The sequence below is a fragment of the Echiichthys vipera genome (genome assembly GCF_963691815.1).
Source record: "Echiichthys vipera genome assembly, chromosome: 1".
NCBI lineage: Eukaryota > Metazoa > Chordata > Actinopteri > Perciformes > Trachinidae > Echiichthys > Echiichthys vipera.
In genome coordinates, this window is record NC_139826.1 from 41,407,381 (window position 1) to 41,431,473 (window position 24,093).

At 50.1% G+C, this 24,093-nt stretch overlaps 2 protein-coding genes across 7 annotated transcripts; one reads left to right on the top strand and one right to left on the bottom strand.

Annotated features, from left to right (window-relative positions):
* Positions 1–1,683: 1,683 nt before the first annotated feature.
* katnb1 (katanin p80 (WD repeat containing) subunit B 1) lies at positions 1,684–18,300 on the bottom strand. 6 transcript variants are annotated; one of them, XR_014593369.1, is made up of 21 exons: positions 18,190–18,280; positions 15,534–15,715; positions 11,527–11,657; positions 10,543–10,660; positions 9,656–9,756; positions 9,462–9,503; positions 9,072–9,155; positions 8,849–8,964; positions 7,816–7,887; positions 7,586–7,736; positions 7,313–7,503; positions 6,764–6,912; positions 6,607–6,657; positions 6,417–6,481; positions 6,086–6,319; positions 5,057–5,206; positions 4,883–4,959; positions 4,042–4,116; positions 3,813–3,929; positions 1,917–2,134; positions 1,684–1,848 (listed from the first exon to the last, which is right to left on the bottom strand). XR_014593369.1 is itself a non-coding variant. In XM_083921146.1 (20 exons), exons 2-20 carry the CDS (start codon positions 15,571–15,573, stop codon positions 2,350–2,352), a joined length of 2,106 nt encoding a protein of 701 aa, XP_083777272.1. In that variant the 5' UTR covers positions 15,574–15,670; positions 18,190–18,300; the 3' UTR covers positions 1,684–2,349. The 6 variants fall into 6 exon arrangements, 4 of the variants coding, with proteins under 4 accessions (XP_083777272.1, XP_083777273.1, XP_083777271.1 ...); XR_014593370.1 differs by having other exon boundaries at positions 1,684–1,916; positions 1,968–2,491; XM_083921146.1 differs by having other exon boundaries at positions 1,684–2,491; positions 15,534–15,670; positions 18,190–18,300.
* Positions 18,301–20,171: 1,871 nt separating this feature from the next.
* Positions 20,172–23,214, top strand: cog8 (component of oligomeric golgi complex 8). The gene is made up of 5 exons (XM_083921193.1): positions 20,172–20,608; positions 20,995–21,202; positions 21,277–22,101; positions 22,279–22,447; positions 22,613–23,214. Exons 1-5 carry the CDS (start codon positions 20,274–20,276, stop codon positions 22,933–22,935), a joined length of 1,860 nt encoding a protein of 619 aa, XP_083777319.1. The 5' UTR covers positions 20,172–20,273; the 3' UTR covers positions 22,936–23,214.
* Positions 23,215–24,093: the final 879 nt, after the last annotated feature.

The following is a 24,093-nucleotide window of genomic DNA, read 5'->3' on the forward strand; positions in this document are numbered from 1 at the left end:
ATCCAAGTTGTGTGTCTCTCTGGCGTCCATGTTGTGTGTCCCTCTGGCGTCCATTTTGTGTGTCTGTCTGGCGTCCATGTTGTCTGGCGTCCATGTTGTGTCTCTCTGGCGTCCATGTTGTGTCTCTCTGGCGTCCATGTTGTGTCTCTCTGGCGTCCATGTTGTGTCTCTCTCTGGCGTCCATGTTGTGTCTCTCTCTGGCGTCCATGTTGTGTCTCTCTCTGGCGTCCATGTTGTGTCTCTCTCTGGCGTCCATGTTGTGTGTCTCTCTGGCGTCCATGTTGTGTGTCTTTCGGGCGTCCATGTTGTGTGTCTTTCGGGCGTCCATGTTGTGTGTCTTTCGGGCGTCCATGTTGTGTGTCTTTCGGGCGTCCATGTTGTGTGTCTCTCTGGCGTCCATGTTGTGTGTCTCTCTGGCGTCCATGTTGTGTGTCTCTCTGGCGTCCATGTTGTGTGTCTTTCGGGCGTCCATGTTGTGTCACTCTGGCGTCCATGTTGTGTCACTCTGGCTTCCATGTTGTGTGTCTCTGGCGTCCATGTTGTGTGTCTCTGGCGTCCATGTTGTGTGTCTCTGGCGTCCATGTTGTGTGTCTCTCTGGCGTCCATTTTGTTTGTCTCTGGCGTCCATGTTGTGTCTCTGGCGTCCATGTTGTGTTACTCTGGTGTCCATGTTGTGTGTCTTTCGGGCGTCCATGTTGTGTGTCACTCTGGCGTCCATGTTGTCTGTCTTTCGGGCGTCCATGTTGTGTGTCACTCTGGCGTCCATGTTGTCTGTCTTTCGGGCGTCCATGTTGTGTGTCTTTCGGGCGTCCATGTTGTGTCACTCTGGCGTCCATGTTGTGTCACTCTGGCGTCCATGTTGTGTCACTCTGGCGTCCATGTTGTGTCACTCTGGCGTCCATGTTGCGTCACTCTGGCGTCCATGTTGCGTGTCTCTGGCGTCCATGTTGCGTCTCCCTGGCGTCCATGTTGTGTGTCTTTCGGGCGTCCATGTTGTGTGTCTTTCGGGCGTCCATGTTGTGTCACTCTGGCGTCCATGTTGTGTCTCTCTGGCGTCCATGTTGTGTGTCTCTGGCGTCCATGTTGTGTGTCTCTGGCGTCCATGTTGTGTGTCTCTGGCGTCCATGTTGTGTGTCTCTGGCGTCCATGTTGTGTGTCTCTCTGACATCCATGTTGTCTCTCTGGCGTCCATGTTGTGTCTCTCTGGCGTCCATGTTGTGTCTCTCTGGCGTCCATGTTGTGTCTCTCTGGCGTCCATGTTGTGTCTCTCTGGCGTCCATGTTGTGTCTCTCTGGCGTCCATGTTGTGTCTCTCTGGCGTCCATGTTGTGTGTCTCTGGCGTCCATGTTGTGTGTCTCTCTGGCGTCCATGTTGTGTCTCTCTGGTGTCCATGTTGTGTCTCTCTGGTGTCCATGTTGTCTCTCTGGCGTCCATGTTGTGTCTCTCTGGCGTCCACTCCTTAGCTTCTTTTTTCTTCAACAGGTTTTTATTTTCACCTGATTCAAACGTTTCTTCTTTGTGACCTTTTTACTTTCCCTTGAATGCAGCCGGTTTCCACAGCAACAGTCGTGTGAAGTTCCTGATTGGCTGTTTGCTGCCCCCTGCTGGTTCTAAAGAGACTCGTCTTTACTCGTATCATATACAACTTTATTTAAATAAACAGTAAGAACAGAACATTTAAAACAGGCGCTTGAATCGTCTGAAAGTGAAAACGTTTGAATATCGTCTGAAAACTACGACGCCCCTGAAACAGTTTGTGGGTCACTTGGACCCGGGGCGGTTTGTTCTGCAGGAAACCAGCAAAGAATCCACGGAGACCATTTTTAATTTTTAACAGAGAGATGCTAACTGTTAGCCACAGCCGCCTGTTAGCCGCAACCGCCTGTTAGCTGCAACCGCCTGTTAGCCGCGGACACCTGTTAGCCGCGGCCGCCTGTTAGCCGCGGCCGCCTGTTAGCCGCGGCCGCCTGTTAGCCTAGTTAGTTAGTTCTACGTTAAAAAACGGTCTCCATGTTTTATTTGATGTGTTTATGCAGAAAAAGGAGGATTTTCACTTTAACGTGTTTGTGCTTAGTCGCCGTTTTCAGGTGTGACGGCGGCGTGGCGTGGCGTCCCGTCTCCATCGTCTCCGTCTCTCAAGGACGAGAAAGGACATATTCACTCCGTCTCTCTGCGGTCGAAGACACCAACTCTACGCCACCTCTGACGATAGAAGAAGAGACGTGAACGACCCGAGCGCTCGGGTCGTTTCACGTCTTTAAATACTTTTATTAACACAGTTCTTCTTCTTCTTCTTCTTCTTCCGCTCGAGTCTGTCACGGTGAGGACGACCTCACGCGTCCGCGTCGCTCAGAGCGAGTCGTCCAGCGGCGCCATGAGCAGCTGCAGCTCCTTGAAGGCGCTGCCGTGGCGACCGACCTGCGCCGCCTTGTTCTTCACCATGTTGCTCAGGTTCTTCAGCTCCCTGCAGCAAACTCGGCACTTCCTGTGTCTGCGGCACAACAACGGGTCACAGCATTTCACAATAAAAGCAGCTCCTAAATGTTTGGTCTGAGAGTATTTCACAATAAAAGCAGCTCCTAAATGTTTGGTCTGATAGTATTTCACAATAAAAGCAGCTGCTAAATGTTTGGTCTGAGAGTATTTCACAATAAAAGCAGCTCCTAAATGTTTGGTCTGAGAGCATTTCACAATAAAACGGCTCCTAAATGTTTGGTCTAAGAGCATTTCACAATAAAAGCAGCTCCTAAATGTTTGGTCTGAGAGCATTTCACAATAAAAGCAGCTCCTAAATGTTTGGTCTGAGGGTATTTCACAATAAAAGCAGCTCCTAAATGTTTGGTCTGAGAGCATTTCACAATAAAAGCCGCTCCTAAATGTTTGGTCTGAGAGCATTTCACAATAAAAGCAGCTCCTAAATGTTTGGTCTGAGAGCATTTCACAATAAAAGCAGCTCCTAAATGTTTGGTCTGAGAGTATTTCACAATAAAAGCAGCTCCTAAATGTTTGGTCTGAGAGCATTTCACAATAAAAGCAGCTCCTAAATGTTTGGTCTGAGGGTATTTCACAATAAAAGCAGCTCCTAAATGTTTGGTCTGAGAGCATTTCACAATAAAAGCAGCTCCTAAATGTTTGGTCTGAGGGTATTTCACAATAAAAGCAGCTCCTAAATGTTTGGTCTGAGAGTATTTCACAATAAAAGCAGCTCCTAAATGTTTGGTCTGAGAGCATTTCACAATAAAAGCAGCTCCTAAATGTTTGGTCTAAGAGCATTTCACAGTAAAAGCAGCTCCTAAATGTTTGGTCTGAGAGTATTTCACAATAAAAGCAGCTCCTAAATGTTTGGTCTGAGAGCATTTCACAATAAAAGCAGCTCCTAAATGTTTGGTCTAAGAAAATTTCACAATAAAAGCAGCTCCTAAATGTTTGGTCTGAGTCTTTCACAATTAAAGCAGCTCCTAAATGTTTGGTCTAGGAGTATTTCACAATAAAAGCAGCTTCTAAATGAGTATTTCACAATAAAAGCAGCTCCCAAATGTTTGGTCTGAGTCTTTCACAATAAAAGCAGCTCCTAGATGTTTGGTCTAGGAGTATTTCACAATAAAAGCAGCTCCTAAATGAGTATTTCACAATAAAAGCAGCTCCCAAATGTTTGGTTTAAGAGTCTTTCACAATAAAAGCAGCTCCCTGAAGACTGTGTGTCTTTATTGTGTCGTGGTCACATGATGAAGTCATGTTGTTTTTATGAATGCGTTTGTTTATTTGTTTATATATTTGTTGTTGACAGACGGTCGGGCTGTTGTGGGACTCACCGCTCCTCTCGTGTGATGTCGACGCCCACGGACGGCGTCGCCTTCAGCGTGTCTGAGATCAGCTCCCAGAAATGTTTCATGATCAGCTTCAGAGACGTGCAGCCCGTCTGAATGTAGCTACACACAGACAGACAGACAGACAGACAGACAGACAGACAGACAGACAGACAGTATGAATTATATAATAAACAATAATAATAACGAGCAGATGACGTGATTCTTCACTGACCTCTCATATTTGCTCTGCAGCAGCTGCTCGATCTGAGGGAGAATCGTTGTGCACAAGTCCAGTTTCCACAGCGACCTGAAACCATTATGAGGGTTTATTAAATCATTATTAATGCTTATTAGATCATTATTAATACTTATTAGATCATTATTAATGCTTATTAAATCATTATTAACGTTTATTAAATCATTATTAATGCTTATTAGATCATTATTAATGCTTATTAAATCATTATTAACGTTTATTAAATCATTATTAATACTTATTAGATCATTATCAATGCTTATTAAATCATTATTAAATCATTATTAAACCGTTTCCAAACTCAAATTCAAGCCCTTTTCAAACACTTTCAAGCTCTTCCTGCACCTCAAAGCTTCAGGGGATTTGTATCGAATCATCGTTTAAAGACGACATTCATAACAGAGTCACAGCTGACAACCAAGCCCCGCCCACAGCTTCCTGTTTGAGCCAATCAGGAAGCTCCGTCAGCGTCAGTTCTCTGAGTGTCCACTAGGGGCAGGTTTCATAACAGAGCAGTTTCTCATTGAGCCCCATGTTAAACAGCCGTTTACACAGCATCATTAAACCTGTTTAAGGACAAAAGAACATTCTAGTCTGTGTGTTTAGATCAGATCTCCATGACAACACTGAAGTTTATGAATAATTAGGGGTGTGGCCTCTTGACTGACAGCTAGCCTCTGGCCCTCACTTCTCCTCTGAGGCTAGTTGTCAGGATTAGCATCATTAGCATGCTAACATTAGCAGGCTAACTCCGTCATCTGACCTCAGACTGAAATATAACATAAATGATTCATTACTGACGATGAACTGAACTCACGGCTGAAGGTTGATGATGTTGAGGATGTCCACGACCATCGACAGGTCGTTCATGGAGACAGCCGCGTCCAGAGCGCTCTGCGGGAAACAGGAAGTGAGCAGGAAACAGGAAGTGAGGAAAAAAGCATCACAGCTGCTTCCTCATTGGCTGCTGTCGGCCGTGGTGGAGTCTCACCTTGATGTCCTCTCTGGTCCACACGAGCCGCACCGTCTCCAGGTTCTTGTGGCGGCTGCGCAGCATCACGCACATGGTGTCGTGACCTTTCTTCAGCTGGGACAGAGCCTCGTCGTCGCTCCGAGCCGCCGCTCTGCTGTTGACGGAAGCCTGGACAGCCGGCGCACACGTTAGATCTCACGCTGTGGAGACTTTCAGACTCATGTTTGTTTGTTTACTAACAGCTCAGAGAGTAAAGAGTAAAGGGCAGAGACGCTCACAAGTCCGAGGCAAGTCTCAAGTCTTTGAGGGGAACAGGCTAACATTAGCAGCAAGCTAACATTAGTAACAGACTAACATTATTAACAGGCTAACATTAGTAACAGGCTAACATTAGTAACAAGCTAACATTATTAACAGGCTAACATTAGTAACAGGCTAACATTAGTAACAAGCTAACATTAGTAACAGGCTAACATTAGTAACAAGCTAACATTAGTAACAAGCTAACATTAGTAACAGGCTAACATTAGTGACAAGCTAACATTAGTAACAAGCTAACATTAGTAACAGGCTAACATTAGTAACAGGCTAACATTATTAACAGGCTAACATTAGCAGCAAGCTAACATTGATGCAGCTGAGCGTAACACAGACGTTGCATTCTGTGATTCTTTAGTTTTTTTTTGTCTGAAGTTCTTAAAAACAATAACAAACGGTGATGAAACTGCAGCAGCAGACCGGGCTGAAGTTAGTCTGAAGTTGGATACTCTGAACGGCCGGGACCAGAGCGAGTCTGTTGAATCTCCAACTTAGAACTAACTTCGCCCCGGTCTTCAGCTGCAGCAGGTGTGTGCGCTCACTCAGACTTTCTGCTCCAAGAACGACATAAACAAAAAGATTCTGCATGAGTCCGAGTCAAGTCTCAAGTCACGTTTGTGCGACTCGAGTCTCAAACTTCCGTCTCAGGAAGACGATAAAATATGATTCTGAATAAATCAATAAAACAAAACAAACAAAAACAGACGTGAGGTGAAGCGTGAAACTCACAGGCAGGAAGTCGGCCACGTTGAGGCCGATGGGCTCGTTCCTGCTGCTGGGGATGATTTTCGGTTGTGGCTTCGACCTCGCCGTGGTGACGGGCGGCTGAGGAGGCGGGGGCGGGCCGGGGGCAGGGGGGTGGGAGGACACCGGGCCCACGGACGAAGGGACCGGACGCTTCACGCTGGAGACGACTGTAGGCTCCACCCTCTGGACAGGTGTGGAGGTGGCCAGCGGAGGAGGCTGGAACACACACACACACACACTTTTATGTTCACGCAGAATAAACACGTTTGACATCAGAAGCACTTTAATGAGACAGACTGCTGCGTTCACTGACCTGCAGCTTCTCAGAAAAAGGAGAAATCAGGTCCTTCAGCTGACGGCCGACCAACAAAACTGTGTCTGAAAGAAGAAGAAGAAGAAACCGTCTTCACCGTCACAGACGTCCCGTGTCTCATTAATTGATCTGTAAAATATGAGGCGTGTTTGTTCCTGGACGCCGGCGACGCCTCGTCTGCAGGACTCACCGTCCTCTGGAGGAGCAGGGAAAGGCTCCGATATCTTGGGCGGCGTTCGAGCTGGAGGAGAGAAGAAGCGTTTAGTGTTTGTCTCGCTGTGCGCTGAGCGACTGTGAGCGACAGTGAGCGATGGTGAGCGATGGTGCGCCACCGAGCGTCGACCTACAGATGGCGTTCTTGGGCTGGAAGATCTCCTTGAAGTCTTCTGCGTTGTGGATTTCAGCCGACGACAGTTTCTCGTCCGCCTCGTCCTCGCTGGGACTCCGCCTCTCGCCTTCGGGGCTCCGCCGGTCAGCGTCGGACCTCTGCTTCACCCTGATGACATCACAACATGTGACATCACAACATGTGACATCACGACACGGTCGTTATGAGTTTAATCATGTGACTTTACCAGAACACGAGCTGGAGACGTTAATATCTATACCTATATATAATTAATATAATATAACATCTATTGTAATTCATATCATTAGAGAAAGTTCTGATCCAGGTCCGGCTCATTTGTGTTGTACTGTGTAACATGTGAAGCAGCTTTAAAGCATAAAGAGTGTTTTAATTAATAAAATATGTTGTCATCTCATATTTGACTCCATTACTTTGATGAGGTTTTAGTTTCCCGCCGTGGTTTCGTGTCAGTATCCAGATATTTCAGGCAGGTATCGCACCGACGGCCTGACTCTGGCATCGTGACAACACAGGGACGCGGCCGTACCTCTGTGAGCTGCAGGTGGTCGTGGGCCTCTCGTAGTTCCGGCGCAGCGCGGCTCCTTTGGCGTCCTTGGGCTCTGTGAGCGGCTGGTTGTCCTGGATGATTCCCTGGATCACGGAGCCGCCGCTCTTCTTCACGCGCTTCAGGTCGACCACGTAGGACGACACGCTGGAGAGCTGGTGCGACACGCCGATCTGCGGGCAGAGAGGGAGCAGAGGGGTTAAGTTGCTCCTGCAGTTCTCAGGAGGTGGCGTCTGATCCGCAGCAGCTCCTCACCAGCTGCTGGTTGCAGACGGCCAGGTCGGACACTTTGCCCCAGCCCGCCGGCACCACGTCGAAGCAGCGGTCCGGCTCCCAGCCAAAGATCCTCAGAGAGTCCGTGGCCCCGCTGTACAGACAGCTGCCGTCGGAGCTGAAGAACACACACCTGAGCACACAGAGGTCAGAGGTCACACACCTGCAGCCCGACGTCCCGCCTGAGGAAACCGCGTGAAGAGGAAACTCACCGGACTGGAGTCGTGTCTCCCTCCAACGAGCCGATCATGGAAAACTTCTCCAGATCCCACAGTTTGATCGTCCTGCACACAAACAGGCAACAGTGGGGTTTCATCCACAGCTCCGCGTCCTTCAGGACTCCAACATCAGAGGCACACGTTCATGTTTACAGGTGCAAAGTATTCCTGTTTCTGCCGTCAGTGTTCTGAACAAGGCAACGTTTCTACTGCACTCTTTATGTGAACGCAGCCTCCCTCTGTCATCTGCACGACTCAGTGGATGAAAGTCTGCATTTTAGTGACGACTCTGCTTTAGTTTAGTTCCATTGGATCATCGTTTAATTCAAACACAGCTCTGTTGTGAGATCTGGGCCTCAACCTACAGGTCGCACACAATCACCCCGTCTGTACTGAAGTGGCTGCTTTATGATTATGGTGGTGAGGGCGGCTGAAGTCAGGGCAGATGTACGTGTGAATTAGAACTGTGGAGGTATTTTGGGGCGTCAGAACAGACGTAGGGAGCCCACACGACTCGTCCTGCGGTGAAGCCTTTTACAGCTGTCGGAGGCTTGGGATCAGTATCTCCCTACGGGGCTCGAAGCCGGAGCAAAGCTAAGGAACGTTGGTGGGGTGGGCAGACGGACGTATGTGACCACTTTAATAATAAATAAATAAAAGTAGCCTTGGGTCAGAGGTTTGAATCATATAGAGGGGGCTCGTCCCCGGCCTTCCTCTCGCCTCAGTGCTCCTGCATTTCTACCTTTTGCCAGGGCCTAGACCCTTGGTTAGCAACCGGACCGGAGCTCAGAGACAGTAAAAAAAGAGAGTTACAGGTCTATTTTCATCCTCCCTGTGGGGCTTAGGGCCGCGAGCAGGAGCACCAGCGACCCGTGAGTGCTACGACCGGCTGACTCATGAACGTGACCTCGCCGGCTGTGACCAGTTGTCTGTGTGCGGCCGACACTTTAACCAGATAGCAGCGCAGTAAATGTTGCATCTTATTACTCAGGAAGCCTCCGGGGGAGCGAGGCGATCGGTGTCGTACCTGTCGGAGCTGCCTGACGCCAGCAGGTACTCGTTGGGGTGGAACTGGATGATGTTGACGGCTGCGGTGTGAGATTTAAACTCCGTGATCATCTTCCCCTGAGTCAGGTCCCACAGCTGACACACACACACACACACACACACACACACACACAAACATTAATATCTGAGACGACAGCTCTGAGGTTCGATGAGGCGTTCAGGGCCCCGCGGCCAGCTCGTACCTTGACGGTGCAGTCGTCGCTGGCTGAAGCCAACCACTTCCCGTCTGGACTGAAGGCCAGACTCCTCACCGCCTGAGTGTGACCCTGCGACACAAACACAGCGTTATCCTCACACACACCTTTCACACAGAGACATGAGACTGTTCCTGGATCAGCAGCAAACTTATTTTAAATGAAAACAACTGGAACTACTTTTTCTTTATGTTCCAAACCAAAACTTGACGTTAGTACAAATCAAACGTCAGCAGAACGAGGTGTTGTGTAAATTCTGGATGTTTGTAATTCATAATCAGTTTGAATCTGATCATGTGACTCGTGCAGAGCTTGTTTGTGCTTAATGGATAAATAACTGCCTCATGACGTGTGATGGAAATAAAACTGATGACTCACCTTGTACCTGAACACGTATCCTTTCCTCCGCACGTCCCACAGCTGACGGGTCCAGGTTCAAACCCCGGTAAAGAACAGAGAGCACAAACACACACACATCCGTTCATACACAGGTATAAACACACACGCTACATCTGTGCTTTGATACTTCATAAAAACCTTCACAGCCCCTGAACACACTCACACACACACACCTTAATGTTTGTGTCCATGGAGCTGGAGGCGAGGAAGTCTCCAAACGGATGGAAGCCCAGACTGGTGATGTTGGATTTGTGTCCCATCAGAGTCCTTAAAACTGGAAGAGAGGAAAGTTACAGCTCCACGCGTCTAAGACGTTCTCACTGAGCATCTCTGACGTCAGAACGCCACGGACAACTGTACGCCGGGCTACCGGGAGGTAGTTCACAACAGCCTATCGAAACTATCGAGCTGAAACAAAAGATCATCCACTTAACTAATCCTTTACCAAACATAAGACGGCTTTGGTCGAAGCCAGAGGCACCTGAGAGCGCCCTCCCACTGTGCGTGCGTTAGGGTGCACTTTGTGCGTCTTGTCGACTGTTTTTGAATCTTTTCATCGACCAAATCTGCAGTAAACACTCCACCTCCGCATCACACCAACGTGAACCTTTCACCGCCATTGTTTGAAATGTCCGCGCATGGTCCCTCCTTCTTTTTTCTACGTCCCAACAGGCGCACAGGAAATGACCTCAGAGCCGCCGTAGGCCTCGTGCTCGTACACGTGCGCACGCTCATGCTCGTACATGTGCAAACGTGCTTTACTAAAGCCCACCTCTCCCAAACGGGCCGTGGACGGCAAGCGTGCCGCTCCTAGACGTGGTACGGTTGCACTCACACTGGTCAAAGGAACCAGACTTTAGCCGTGACACGTGCTGGGACATGGGACGGAGGCACAGTGGGAGGGCACCCTGAGTTAAACTACCCTGGCCCAGTTCCCTGGGCCAGGGTAGTTTAACTCAGGGTGCTGAGAGCCAAAGACAGAGTTTACAGATGGTGAAGAAGTTGTCCAGATAACACACACGGACACGGACACACACACACACAACAAACTGGGTCTCACTCTTGGCGGCCTCCAGGTCCCAGACTCGTATTGATCCAGACTGTGAACCAGCGACGACGCGCTCCTCAGACGTGTTGAACTGGACACACTCCACTGGGTTCTTATGACCGGTCAGACTCTGAGAACACACACACACACACACACACACACACACACACACACACACACACACACACACACACACACACACACACACACACACACACACACACACACACACACACACACACACACACACACACACACACACACACACACACACACACACACACACACACACACACACACACACACACACACACACACACACACACACACACACACACACACACACACACACACACACACACACACACACACACACACACACACACACACACACACACACGCGCAAGCACGCTCACACACACGCACACAAAAGAGCTTCACTGTTAAACCGCAGCAGTAGAGTTGTGTTCGTGTTGACGGTGTGTGTGTGTGTGTGTGTGTGTGTGTGTGTGTGCGTGTGTGTGTGTACCATGATGCAGTTGGCCTTGCTGACTGTGTGTACGTGTGTGTGTGTGTGTGTATGTGTGTGTGTGTACCATGATGCAGTTGGCCTTGCTGACTGTGTGTGTGTGTGTGTGTGTGTGTGTGCGTGTGTGTGCGTGCGTACCATGATGCAGTTGGCCTTGCTGACTCTGTGTGTGTGTGTGTGTGTGTGTGTGTGTGTGTGTGTGTGTGTGTGTGTGTGTGTGTGTGTGTGTGTGTGTACGTGTGTGTGTGCGTACCATGATGCAGTTGGCCTTGCTGACTGTGTGTGCGTGTGTGTGTGTGTGTGTGTGTGTGTGTGTACGTGTGTGTGTGTACGTGTGTGTGTGTGTGCGTACCATGATGCAGTTGGCCTTGCTGACTGTGTGTGTGTGTCTGTGTGTGTGTGTGTGTGTGTGTGCGTGTGTGTGTGTGCGTGTGTGTGCGTGTGTGTGTGTGCGTGTGTGTGTGTACCATGATGCAGTTGGCCTTGCTGACGGTCCAGATGTTGACCCTGCAGTCCTCCCCTCCGGTGGCGAGCAGGCGGCCGGAGCTCTTCCCCAGAGCCAGACAGGAAACGCTGCTGGAGTGAGCCTCGAACTCCTCTGGACGGAAACACGGGAGGGACAAATTCAATTAGACGCTGCAGCAGCTCGTCTACGACAGCGGCGAGACAATAACCATGCGTTCTGTGATGCTGCGTGGGTCCTTTAAAAGTGCTTGAACACATAAAAAGGTCATTTTGAATCATTGTCTGTGTCCATCACGTCAAACGTGACGACGCCACGACACGAACCTGAGACGGGGAAATTAAGTGATTGTGTTTCACTGGTTTCACTGAAACAGACGTGTTTCATGAAGAAAACTCAGCTCTGAGAGGAAACAGACACATTACATTCTCAGTGTTTATGATCACATCACAGAGAGAGAGTATTTAACGTCTCTGTGTCACGAGTCTGACGCCGTTCACTGGTTTTAACCGCACGGTTCGTTCTGTTTCACGTCTTTTCCTGCTTTTCCTGTTTAATCTGCAGGAAGGAGAATTAATTTACTCACATCTAAGAATCTAAATTTCATGTTTGCTGAACGTTTCTGTGTCAGATTATTAAAATAAAGTGACGTTGATGAGAGAAAGCAGTCAGAACGTTTGGGCGACGCTCAGCCCGAGTGAATTCAAACGGAAATGAAGAAGACTTTACGCTTTATTTTGGAGCTGTTAAAGCATGGGCTTTTATTGTGAAGGACTGAAGTTTGGTCCTGGATGTGTGGACAACATTGATGGACTTTTATTGTGAAGGACTGAAGTTTGGTCCTGGATGTTTGGACATTGATGGGCTTTTATTGTGAAGGACTGAAGTTTTGACAACATTAATGGATTTTTATTGTGAAGGACAGATGTTTGGACATCATTGATGGACTCTTATTGAGAAGGACAGATGTTTGGACATCATTGATGGACTCTTATTGTGAAGGAGCAGCAGCTCCAGTGTTTACTTAGAGCAGATCTAAAGGGTTAGCACACGGCTAACTCAGCGTGTTAGCGTGCTGTTGAGCGCTCTGGTCACACAAAGAGAAATGAAAACAATATAAATTTAGTTCGACTTTAGTTTAAAAACATTAATGAACTTGAAACATTAAACCATCGTTTAGATCTGGAGTGAAACAGGAAGTTTGATCATATTTAGATAAAAGTGTCGTCTGCAGACTCAGATGTGTAACACGTTTAAATATGAGATGACATCACAGTTAAAGTGTGTGTGTTGCTCAGTCTCTGTCTGTGTCTCTGTCTGTGTCTCTTGTGTCTCTGGCTGTGTCTCTGGGTGTGTCTCTGGGTGTGTCTCTGGCTGTGTCTCTGGGTGTGTCTCTGTCTGTGTCTCTGGCTGTGTCTCTGTCTGTGTCTCTGTCTGTGTCTCTGGGTGTGTCTCTGGGTGTGTCTCCGGCTGTGTCTCTGTCTGTGTCTCTGGCTGTGTCTCTGGGTGTGTCTCTGGGTGTGTCTCTGGCTGTGTCTCTGTCTGTGTCTCTGGGTGTGTCTCTGGGTGTGTCTCTGGGTGTGTCTCTGGCTGTGTCTCTGGTTGTGTCTCTGGTTGTGTCTCTGGCTGTGTCTCTGGTTGTGTCTCTGGTTGTGTCTCTGGGTGTGTCTCTGGTGTGTCTCTGGTGTGTCTCTGGTTGTGTCTCTGGTTGTGTCTCTGGCTGTGTCTCTGTCTGTGTCTCTGGGTGTGTCTCTGGGTGTGTCTCTGGGTGTGTCTCTGGCTGTGTCTCTGTCTGTGTCTCTGTCTGTGTCTCTGGGTGTGTCTCTGGCTGTGTCTCTGGCTGTGTCTCTGGGTGTGTCTCTGGCTGTGTCTCTGGGTGTGTCTCTGGCTGTGTCTCTGGGTGTGTCTCTGGCTGTGTCTCTGGCTGTGTCTCTGGGTGTGTCTCTGGGTGTGTCTCCGGCTGTGTCTCTGGGTGTGTCTCTGGCTGTGTCTCTGGGTGTGTCTCTGGGTGTGTCTCTGGGTGTGTCTCTGGCCGTGTCTCTGGCTGTGTCTCTGGGTGTGTCTCTGGCTGTGTCTCTGTCTGTGTCTCTGGCTGTGTCTCTGGCCGTGTCTCCGGGTGTGTCTCTGGGTGTGTCTCCGGGTGTGTCTCTGGCCGTGTCTCTGGCTGTGTCTCTGGTTGTGTCTCTGTCTGTGTCTCTGTCTGTGTCTCTGGCCGTGTCTCTGGCTGTGTCTCTGGCTGTGTCTCTGGCCGTGTCTCTGTCTGTGTCTCTGGGTGTGTCTCTGGCTGTGTCTCTGGGTGTGTCTCTGGGTGTGTCTCCGGCTGTGTCTCTGGGTGTGTCTCTGGCTGTGTCTCTGGGTGTGTCTCTGGGTGTGTCTCTGGGTGTGTCTCTGGCCGTGTCTCTGGCTGTGTCTCTGGGTGTGTCTCTGGCTGTGTCTCTGTCTGTGTCTCTGGCTGTGTCTCTGGCCGTGTCTCCGGGTGTGTCTCTGGGTGTGTCTCCGGGTGTGTCTCTGGCCGTGTCTCTGGCTGTGTCTCTGGTTGTGTCTCTGTCTGTGTCTCTGTCTGTGTCTCTGGCCGTGTCTCTGGCTGTGTCTCTGGCTGTGTCTCTGGCCGTGTCTCTGGGTGTGTCTCTGGGTGTGTCTCCGGGTGTGTCTCTGGCTGTGTCTCTGTCTGTGTCTCTGGCTGTGTCTCTGGCCGTGTCTCCGGGTGTGTCTCCGGGTGTGTCTCCGGGTGTGTCTCCGGGTGTGTCTCTGGCCGTGTCTCTGGCTGTGTCTCTGGTTGTGTCTCTGTCTGTGTCTCTGTCTGTGTCTCTGGCCGTGTCTCCGGGTGTGTCTCCGGGTGTGTCTCTGGGTGTGTCTCTGGCCGTGTCTCCGGGTGTGTCTCCGGGTGTGTCTCCGGCTGTGTCTCCGGCTGTGTCTCCGGGTGTGTCTCCGGGTGTGTCTCTGGGTGTGTCTCTGTCTGTGTCTCTGTCTGTGTCTCTGGCTGTGTCTCTGGCTGTGTCTCTGGCCGTGTCTCCGGGTGTGTCTCCGGGTGTGTCTCTGGGTGTGTCTCTGGGTGTGTCTCTGTCTGTGTCTCTGGCTGTGTCTCTGGCTGTGTCTCTGGCCGTGTCTCCGGGTGTGTCTCCGGGTGTGTCTCTGGGTGTGTCTCCGGGTGTGTCTCTGGCTGTGTCTCTGGGTGTGTCTCTGGATGTGTCTCTGTCTGTGTCTCTGTCTGTGTCTCCGGGTGTGTCTCTGGGTGTGTCTCTGGGTGTGTCTCTGGCTGTGTCTCTGTCTGTGTCTCTGGCTGTGTCTCTGGCCGTGTCTCCGGGTGTGTCTCCGGGTGTGTCTCTGGGTGTGTCTCCGGGTGTGTCTCTGGCCGTGTCTCTGGCTGTGTCTCTGGTTGTGTCTCTGTCTGTGTCTCTGTCTGTGTCTCTGGCCGTGTCTCTGGCTGTGTCTCTGGCTGAGTCTCTGGCCGTGTCTCCGGGTGTGTCTCCGGGTGTGTCTCTGGGTGTGTCTCCGGGTGTGTCTCCGGGTGTGTCTCTGGCTGTGTCTCCGGGTGTGTCTCCGGCTGTGTCTCCGGCTGTGTCTCCGGCTGTGTCTCCGGGTGTGTCTCTGGGTGTGTCTCCGGGTGTGTCTCTGTCTGTGTCTCTGGCTGTGTCTCCGGCTGTGTCTCTGGCTGTGTCTCTGGCTGTGTCTCTGGTTGTGTCTCTGTCTGTGTCTCTGGGTGTGTCTCTGGGTGTGTCTCTGGCTGTGTCTCCGGGTGTGTCTCTGGCTGTGTCTCTGGGTGTGTCTCTGGTTGTGTCTCTGGCTGTGTCTCTGGGTGTGTCTCTGGTTGTGTCTCTGTCTGTGTCTCTGGCTGTGTCTCCGGGTGTGTCTCCGGCTGTGTCTCTGTCTGTGTCTCTGGGTGTGTCTCTGGTTGTGTCTCTGGGTGTGTCTCTGGGTGTGTCTCTGGGTGTGTCTCTGTCTGTGTCTCTGGCTGTGTCTCTGTCTGTGTCTCTGTCTGTGTCTCTGGATGTTGTTCTAGGTGAAACTCACGCAGTCTCCAGGAGATCTTGGTGCTGTTGGCTGCAGCCATGCTGCTCACGGGTTCAGGTGCTGGAGCGCCGCAGACGTTACTTCATCAGGTTCAGAGAGAAGCCGAGGGTGCAGACGGTTACGGGAGCGTCCTCCACCTGCAGGGACACAAACACGGAGACGGTTACGGGAGCGTCCTCCACCTGCAGGGACACAAACACGGAGACGTGAGCCCGGCACCACACACAGCAGTCCGTCGGTTCAACCTCCACATTCACCTCGTCTGTCTGAGGACACGTCAGAGGACAGGTCAGAGGACAGACGACGCGTCAGAGGACAGGTCAGAGGACAGAGGACAGGACAGAGGACCCGTCAGAGGACAGAGGACACGTCTGAGGACAGGTCAGAGGACAGGGGACACGTCAGAGGACAGAGGACACGTCAGAGGACAAAGGACAGGTCAGAGGACAGAGGACACGTCTGAGGACAGGTCAGAGGACAGAGGACACGTCTGAGGACAGGTCAGAGGACAGAGGACACGTCTGAGGACACGTCAGAGGACAGAGGACACGTCAGAGGACAGAGGACACGTCAGAGGACAAAGGACAGGTCAGAGGACAGAGGACACATCAGAGGACAGAGGACATGTCAGAGGACAGAGGACACGTCACAGGACAGAGGACAGAGGACACGTCAGAGGACACGTCAGAGGACAGAGGACAGGTCAGAGGACAGAGGACAGAGGACACGTCAGAGGACACGTCAGAGGACAGAGGACAGGTCAGAGGACACGTCAGACCACGTCAGAGGACAGAGGACACGTCAGAGGACAGAGGACCCGTCAGAGGACACGTCAGAGGACACATCAGAGGACAGAGGACACGTCAGAGGACAGAGGACACGTCAGAGGACAGAGGACCCGTCAGAGGACAAAGGACACGTCAGAGGACACGTCAGAGGACAGAGGACACGTCAGAGGACAGAGGACCCGTCAGAGGACACGTCAGAGGACACGTCAGAGGACAGAGGACACGTCAGAGGACAGAGGACCCGTCAGAGGACAAAGGACACGTCAGAGGACACATCAGAGGACAGAGGACACGTCAGAGGACAGAGGACACGTCAGAGGACAGAGGACACATCAGAGGACAGAGGACACGTCAGAGGACAGAGGACACGTCAGAGGACAGAGGACCCGTCAGAGGACAAAGGACACGTCAGAGGACACATCAGAGGACAGAGGACACGTCAGAGGACAGAGGACACGTCAGAGGACAGAGGACACGTCAGAGGACAGAGGACACATCAGAGGACAGAGGACACGTCAGAGGACAGGGGACACGTCAGAGGACAGAGGACACGTCAGAGGACAGAGGACACGTCAGAGGACTGAGGACACGTCAGAGGACAGAGGACAGAGGACATGATATTTTAGAGTCTGATGTTTTCTGTTGTGTTGGGTCCGTTACTCAGCGGTGAGATTTGTGTTTAAAGGTTATAAAAACTTTCTGAAGCAGTTTTTTGTTTCATTTGAAAAAAGATTTGATTTAATGTTAAAAAAAAATCAAATCAGTTCAGTTTTCTTTGCTTTCACTAGAATTTTACTGAGTGTTACTTTTACTGCTCAGTCTACAATATTTCAGCATAATCCTATAAATGATATACGCACACACACACACACACACACACACACACACACACACACACACACACACACACACACACACACACACACACACACACACACACACACACACACACACACACACACACACACACACACACACACACACACACACACACACACACACACACACACACACACACACACACAATCTCAAAACCGTTTTTATTTTATGATTTTTTTTTCTATAGAGTTCAGAGCGGATGAGTTTACTAACGTTATATTAATAAACACAAACTCTTTCATTTGAAAGAAGATTTGATTTAAAGTTCAATATTTAAATTTGTTTATTCAAATAAAAATCAAATCAGTTCAGTTTGATTTACTTTTAATAGAGTTGTACTGTGTTTTACCTATCACACACACACACACACACACACACACACAGACACAGACACAGACACACACACACACACACACACACACACACACACACACACACACACACACACACACACACACACACACACACACACACACACACACACACACACACATTTTTATGACTTTTTTATATCTAAAAAAGGTTTAAACACTATCAACAAATCGGGTTTATTACTAATATTCGGTTTGTTTATCATTGATATATTTTTCTGTCTACTGTTTTTAACACCTGTGATATTGATTTATATTATTTATTATTTTAGTTGTGAAAGATGCTTTAAAAAAGTTAATAATTATTATGATAGCTAACCTGATGCTAAGCTAACCTGTTGCTGTTTAATAAGCTCATTAACGCCGTTAAACTGATTAAACAAGTGTCCAGACACGTTAACGCTCAGATGAGTTTAGAGCAGCTAAAGTTGTATTAAATATTAAATAATAAATAATAAAGACAGGTAGAGAGAACATAAACAGGTGGTTGTTGACGGACAGCAGCTAGCGTTAGCTGTTAGCTGTTAGCAGTTAGTTAGCGCAGAGCTAGTTAGCACCGTTAGCTCATTAAAGCTAACTGCACCCCCGGCAGAGACAGAAGCCGTGGCGGGGTTTCACCTTCACGTGTCGGCTGTGGATCATTGGGAGCCCCGGTGTGTCGTTAATCTCCGGTCTCCGGTCTCCAGTTGTTGACAGTCTGGACTCTGCGGCTGCAGCTTAGCAACAAACACGTCACTTCCGCTGACGTCAGAACTTTTCTTCTTCTTCTTCTGTGGGGTTTAACCAAGCCCCGCCCACAGCTTCCTGTTTCCGTTTTCACAGCGTCATTAAACCTGTTTAAGCCTGTGTGTTTAGATCAGGTCTCCATGGCAACACTGAGGGGGGGGGGGGGTAGTTTTATTTTATTGGAGGTGAAGAAGAAGAATTCCTTTAATTTTCACTCTATTTTTTCATTTGACACACACACACACACACACACACACACACACACACACACACACACACACACACACACACACACACACACACACACACACACACACACACACACACACACACACACACACACACACACACACACACACACACACCTATATACATGCAATTAATGGAGAGATGTCAGAGCGAGGGGGCTGCCAGTGATCGGCGCCCCGAGCAGTTGGGGGTTCGGTGCCTTGCTCAACAGCACCTCTGCAGTGCCCAGGAGATGAACTGGCACCTCTCCAGCCACCAGTCCACGCTCCATTCATGGTCCACACAGGGACTCGAACCAGCGACCCTGCGGTTCCCAGCCAAGTCACCTCTGGACTGAGCTACTGCAGCTCAGTCCAGAGGTGACTTGGAACCCCCAACTGCTCGGGGCGCCGGTCACTGGCCCCTCGCTCTGACATCTTAAAGTTTATGAATAATTGGGGGCGTGGCCTCTTGAGGAAACAGCTGTCACTCGGTGGCAAAAACATTTTTGATAAAGTTTTTAACCTGTGAGACAACAGGGTTATGATATTATGATATTACAATATTCAGGACTGTAAATCAACTGTAAGATACACTGTGTGTGTGTGTGTGTGTGTGTGTGTGTGTGTGTGTGTGTGTGTGTGAAGGACTGAGACCTGACTGAGGGGAATTGTATGTAGTTTTTCAATAAAGTTTTTTTTAAAAACTATTGCGTCACTTCCTTTAGCTGTTGTTGTGTTTTGTACTTTTTAAATAAAGTTAAAAACAAATATTGCGTCACTTCCGTCGATCAGTTAGACAGGACTGAAACAAAAACCATAAAGTCTTTTTTTTAATGTCATTTTATGTTTGGTCAAATTTTTCATCCACAAAAACAGAATTCTGAAATTTTCCCCCAATTTAATGTTTTCCTGAATGAATTTAAAATATTTGTTAAATCTCTAAAATTGAAACTAAAGCACAAAAATATAAAACATCTTTAAACACTTTTCACCGAGTCACTGAATAAACTGTTTTCACCTGGTTTAAAAAAAACACATGAAGCCTTAAATATATTTATTTTGTTATACATGTGCTGCTACTTTATTTTATTTCTATTTTCTTATGTTTTTATATGTCCTTTATTGTCACTAATCCTTATGAATGTGTTTATAATGTTGTGAAATGTTCTGAATAAAGTTTAAAAAACTATTGCGTCACTTCCTTTAACTGTTGCCGTGTTTGTACTTTTTCAATAAAGTTTATTTTTGTTTTGTCTGTTTTTTAAGTACTTTATTGTCACTAAACCTTATGAATGTTTGTATTGTTGTTGTTGTTGTTGTGAAATGTTTTGAATAAAGTTTTAAAAACAAAAATAGTGTTTTGTTCTTTTTCAATGAAGTTAAAAAACTATTGCGTCACTTCCTGTAACTGTTGCTGTGTTTTTATATTTACTTTATTGTTAATAAACCTTATGAATGTGTTTGTAATATTGTTGTTGTGAAATGTTCTGAATAAAGTTTAATAAATAATAAATAATAATAATAAATAAAAGTGTAACCCTCTGGAGGACCGCGGGGGCGCAGTTCACCCTCCGGACCAGCGGGGGGCGCTGTTCTGCGTCCGCCTTTAAATACGACGAAGAAGAAGCAGAAGGCGGAAGTGGTTGTCAGCATCGTCCCGAGCTGTTTCTAAACAGAACCAACTTCACCGAGACTTTAGCCCCGGTAACTCCGGTAACTCCGGTAGCCCCGGTTCCCCGGTCCAACATGGCGGCGGCGGCGGTGGCCGTGGAGGACGAGAGCATCCTCGCGTCCATCTTTAAGGACAGTTTCCCGGAGAGCTGGAGGGACAACCCGGACTTCACCGCCTACCTGTCCGAGCTCAGCTCCTGCGGGCTGGAGAAGCTGCTGCGGGAGCCGGAGCGGCTGTCCGAGGAGCGGGCCCAGATCCTGCAGCAGACCCGGGAGCTGGCCTTCTCCAACTACCAGACCTTCATCCGCACCGCGGACTGCACCCAGCACATCTACCGCGACTTCGGCCGCGTGGAGAGCAGCGTGTCCCGGCTGCTGGACAAGCTGCCCGGCTTCGGACAGAGATGCAGGTGAGCTGGGACCGGGACAGCCCGTCAGCCCCGGGACAGCCCTCCAGCCCGGCCCAACCCTGCAGCCCGGCCCCGGGACAGCCCTCCAGCCCGGCCCGGGGGGTGGACCGGGACCAGAGCTGGGGGGTGGACCAGGACTGGATGCAGAATTTGCTTTATGAAGAAAATTCGTGTGTGTGTGTGTGTGTGTGTGTGTGTGTGTGTGTGTGTGTGTGTGTGTGTGTGTGTGTGTGTGTGTGTGTGTGTGTGTGTGTGTGTGTGTGTGTGTGTGTGTGTGTGTGTGTGTGTGTGTGTGTGTGTGTGTGTGTGTGTGTGTGTGTGTGTGTGTGTGTGTGTGTGTGTGTGTGTGTGTGTGCGTGTGTGTGTGTGTACACGTGTGTGTTCAGGGGCTTCATGAAGGAGGCGGAGGAGATCGGAGCGAGCCGCCGGATGAACAGCCTGACGCTGAACCGTCACACTGAGATCCTGGAGATCCTGGAGATCCCTCAGCTCATGGACACCTGCGTCCGCAACGGCTACTACGAGGAGGCCCTGGAGCTGGCCGCGTACGTCAAGAGGCTGGAGAAGAAGCACGCCGCGCTGCCCGTCATCCAGGTGAGCGACCGCCGACCCCGAGAAACTACGTCTGCCTGAACTCATCCATGACACGGACTCTCGTCTGTTCTCAGGGAATCGTGCGTGAGGTCCGGCAGTCGACGCAGCTGATGCTCAACCAGCTGTTGCAGCAGCTGCGCAGCAACTCGCAGCTGCCCGTCTGCCTGCGCGTCATCGGCTACCTGCGCCGGATGGACGTGTTCACGGAGGCGGAGCTGCGGGTCAAGTTCCTGCAGGCGCGCGGCACCTGGCTGCACTCCATCCTCGCCGCCATCTCCGAGGACGACCCCTACTTCCACATCACCAAGACCATCGAGGCCTGCAGAGTCCACCTGTTCGATATCATCACGCAGTACAGGGCCATCTTCTCCGACGACGACCCGCTGGTGCCCCCCGCCGGCGGGCAGGTGGCGGTGAACGAGGCCGCCATCTTCCACGGCTGGGTGGTGCAGAAGGTGGCGGAGTTCCTGGAGACGCTGGAGAGGGACCTGCAGCGCGGCGTGGGGGGGCGCCTGGACTCCCTGCTGGGCCAGTGCATGTACTTCGGCCTGTCCTTCAGCAGGGTGGGGGCCGACTTCCGCGGGCAGCTGGCGCCCATGTTCCAGCGCGTGGCGGCAGAGACGTTCCGCAGAGCCGTGCAGGAGGCGACGGACAAGTTCCAGGAGGACATGAACATGTTCACGCTCATCTCGCTGCCCTCCATGCTGGGAGGGACCATCCCCCACGTGGCGCCCGGCGTTCAGCCCGGCAGCCTGCAGCCGCCCATGTCCCTGCTGGACTTCCAGCCGCTCGCCTGCTTCCTCAACCACATCCTGACCGCCTTCAACGACCTGCGGCTCTGCTGCCCCGTCGGCCTCGCTCACGACGTCACCACGTGTCTGGAGGACGCCCTGAAGACGGTGAGCGGAACCAAACATGATGATGACGTCGTTTCCTGTCACAATGTCGTTGTTTCCTGTCATGATGTCGTTGTTTCCTGTCACGATGATGTCATTTCCTGTCACGATGATGTCGTTGTTTCCTGTCACGATGATGTCGTTGTTTCCTGTCACGATGATGTCGTTGTTTCCTGTCAGGTGACCCGTCAGATCCTGGCGTTCCACCGGGCGGAGGAGTCGGCGTTCAGCAGCAGAGAGAAGGAGCTGTTCGTCCAGTTCTGTTGTTCGTACGCTGAAGATCTGCTGCCGTTCCTCAACCGCTGCCTGCAGCTGCTGTTCCCTGCGGCGCAGCTCGCCCTCATCCTGGGTGAGAACCACCGTCCGTCTGAGGCTTCAGGGGCGGAGACGGACGTGGCGTGAAGTCGTCTCTTCCGTTAAACTCTACGTCCGTCTCCAACCCGTTGATGCTCGATCTGACACGTTAATTAAGACTCTGTGGGTAAACGTTTACAGATGTTGTCTGTGTTTGCAGGCGTTCCTCCCACGCAGCTGCACAGGTTCGGCGGTTTGGGACGCATCGACGTCGCCGCCGTGCTGCAGCCTCTGGACTTTGTGCTCCCGCAGACGGAGACGTTACCGGCTGAGGTGGCGCCGGAGCTGGAGCCTGAGCTGGAGCTGGAGCCGGACGTCTCCTCTGAACTGAGCGGCCTCACACTGGAGACGCAGCTCAAAGAGGAGGAGCCCTCAGAGGAGGCAGGACGTCCCGACCCGGCGTCTGGTCTCAGAGACTCCGAGGAACAAGAAGAAGAAGAGGAAGAAGAAGAAGAAGAAGAGACGCCAGCGGAGGAAGAGTGAAGTGACGGTGGCTCGTTAGCGCTCAGCTCTTCTTCTGTGGTGGTCTGAGTGGAGGACTCTGGTGGTGGATGTGTGAACTTTGAAAGATTAAGTTTCTGACTCTTCTTTGAGGTTCAGGAAGAATATTTATGAAAGCTTTAAAAACTCTGATGAAAGCAGCTCTTTCTCTTCCTGTCGTTCTCTTTTCTTTCGTAATCTTTAAGTTCGTCACTGAAAACTGTTGAAACGCATCAAAAATCTCATATTTCTGATCAAAGTCTGAATAAATGATTTTCCTGACGTCAGCGTCGCTCTGTTTCATTGTGCTGCGTTCAAGTGCCACGGGAAGTTTCAGACCTCCAACAAGACAAAGAGCACTGGACGGGCGCGTCGACGTGGAACCTCCCACCAGAGAATCTGTGGTCGGTCGATCGCACCGACGGCGTTCAAGGCCAAAAACATATAAATAGAGACCCGGGGGGGGATAAACAAATTGAAGATTTGAGATTAAAAGTAGCAAAGAAGTTAGAAAAAGGATTAAGGATAGAAATAGACCTTTGGATATGTATAATTGTAATTCTTCCGTCCAGAATAATTAATTCTCTGAAGTGTAACAGACACAGATGTGATTTAACACCCTTTCAAAATACTATTTCCTGTCCAAACGCGTCGAACACAAACATCGACCTGTGACGTGTTTGACCTCGTGTGTCTTCAGTGAGACACGTTTAACGGCGGGGACGAGGTGAAGTGACTCAGGAGCAGCTGTGGACAGGAAACACGAGGCCTGGACAGGAAGTAGTACTTTGAAAGGGCCTCAAATCAAACAGGGTTTCACTGAGAATTCAGATTTTAAACTTGGTCTGAACCGAACTGAAGGAGCGTGAAGAAAAGTCATTAAAGATAAAACGATTCTGCTGAAGTTTGAAGGTTTATTTTTTGCTGAAACATCGAAATAATTAACGACTCGTCAGCGACATCACACGGTGACTCAGCGTGGAACAGGAAGCTGCAGGTTCGGTGTTTCACTGCGGGCACTACTGTTAGCTCCCTCAGCGTATCGAGGCTAGCTGTTCATAGACGAACCGTACAGGACGGCGTCGACAAATGCAGCTCCTGGCTTAAGTCAGGATTTGCTGAGTAAGCACTTTGTAAGTTAACCTGCTGTCACACATGTTA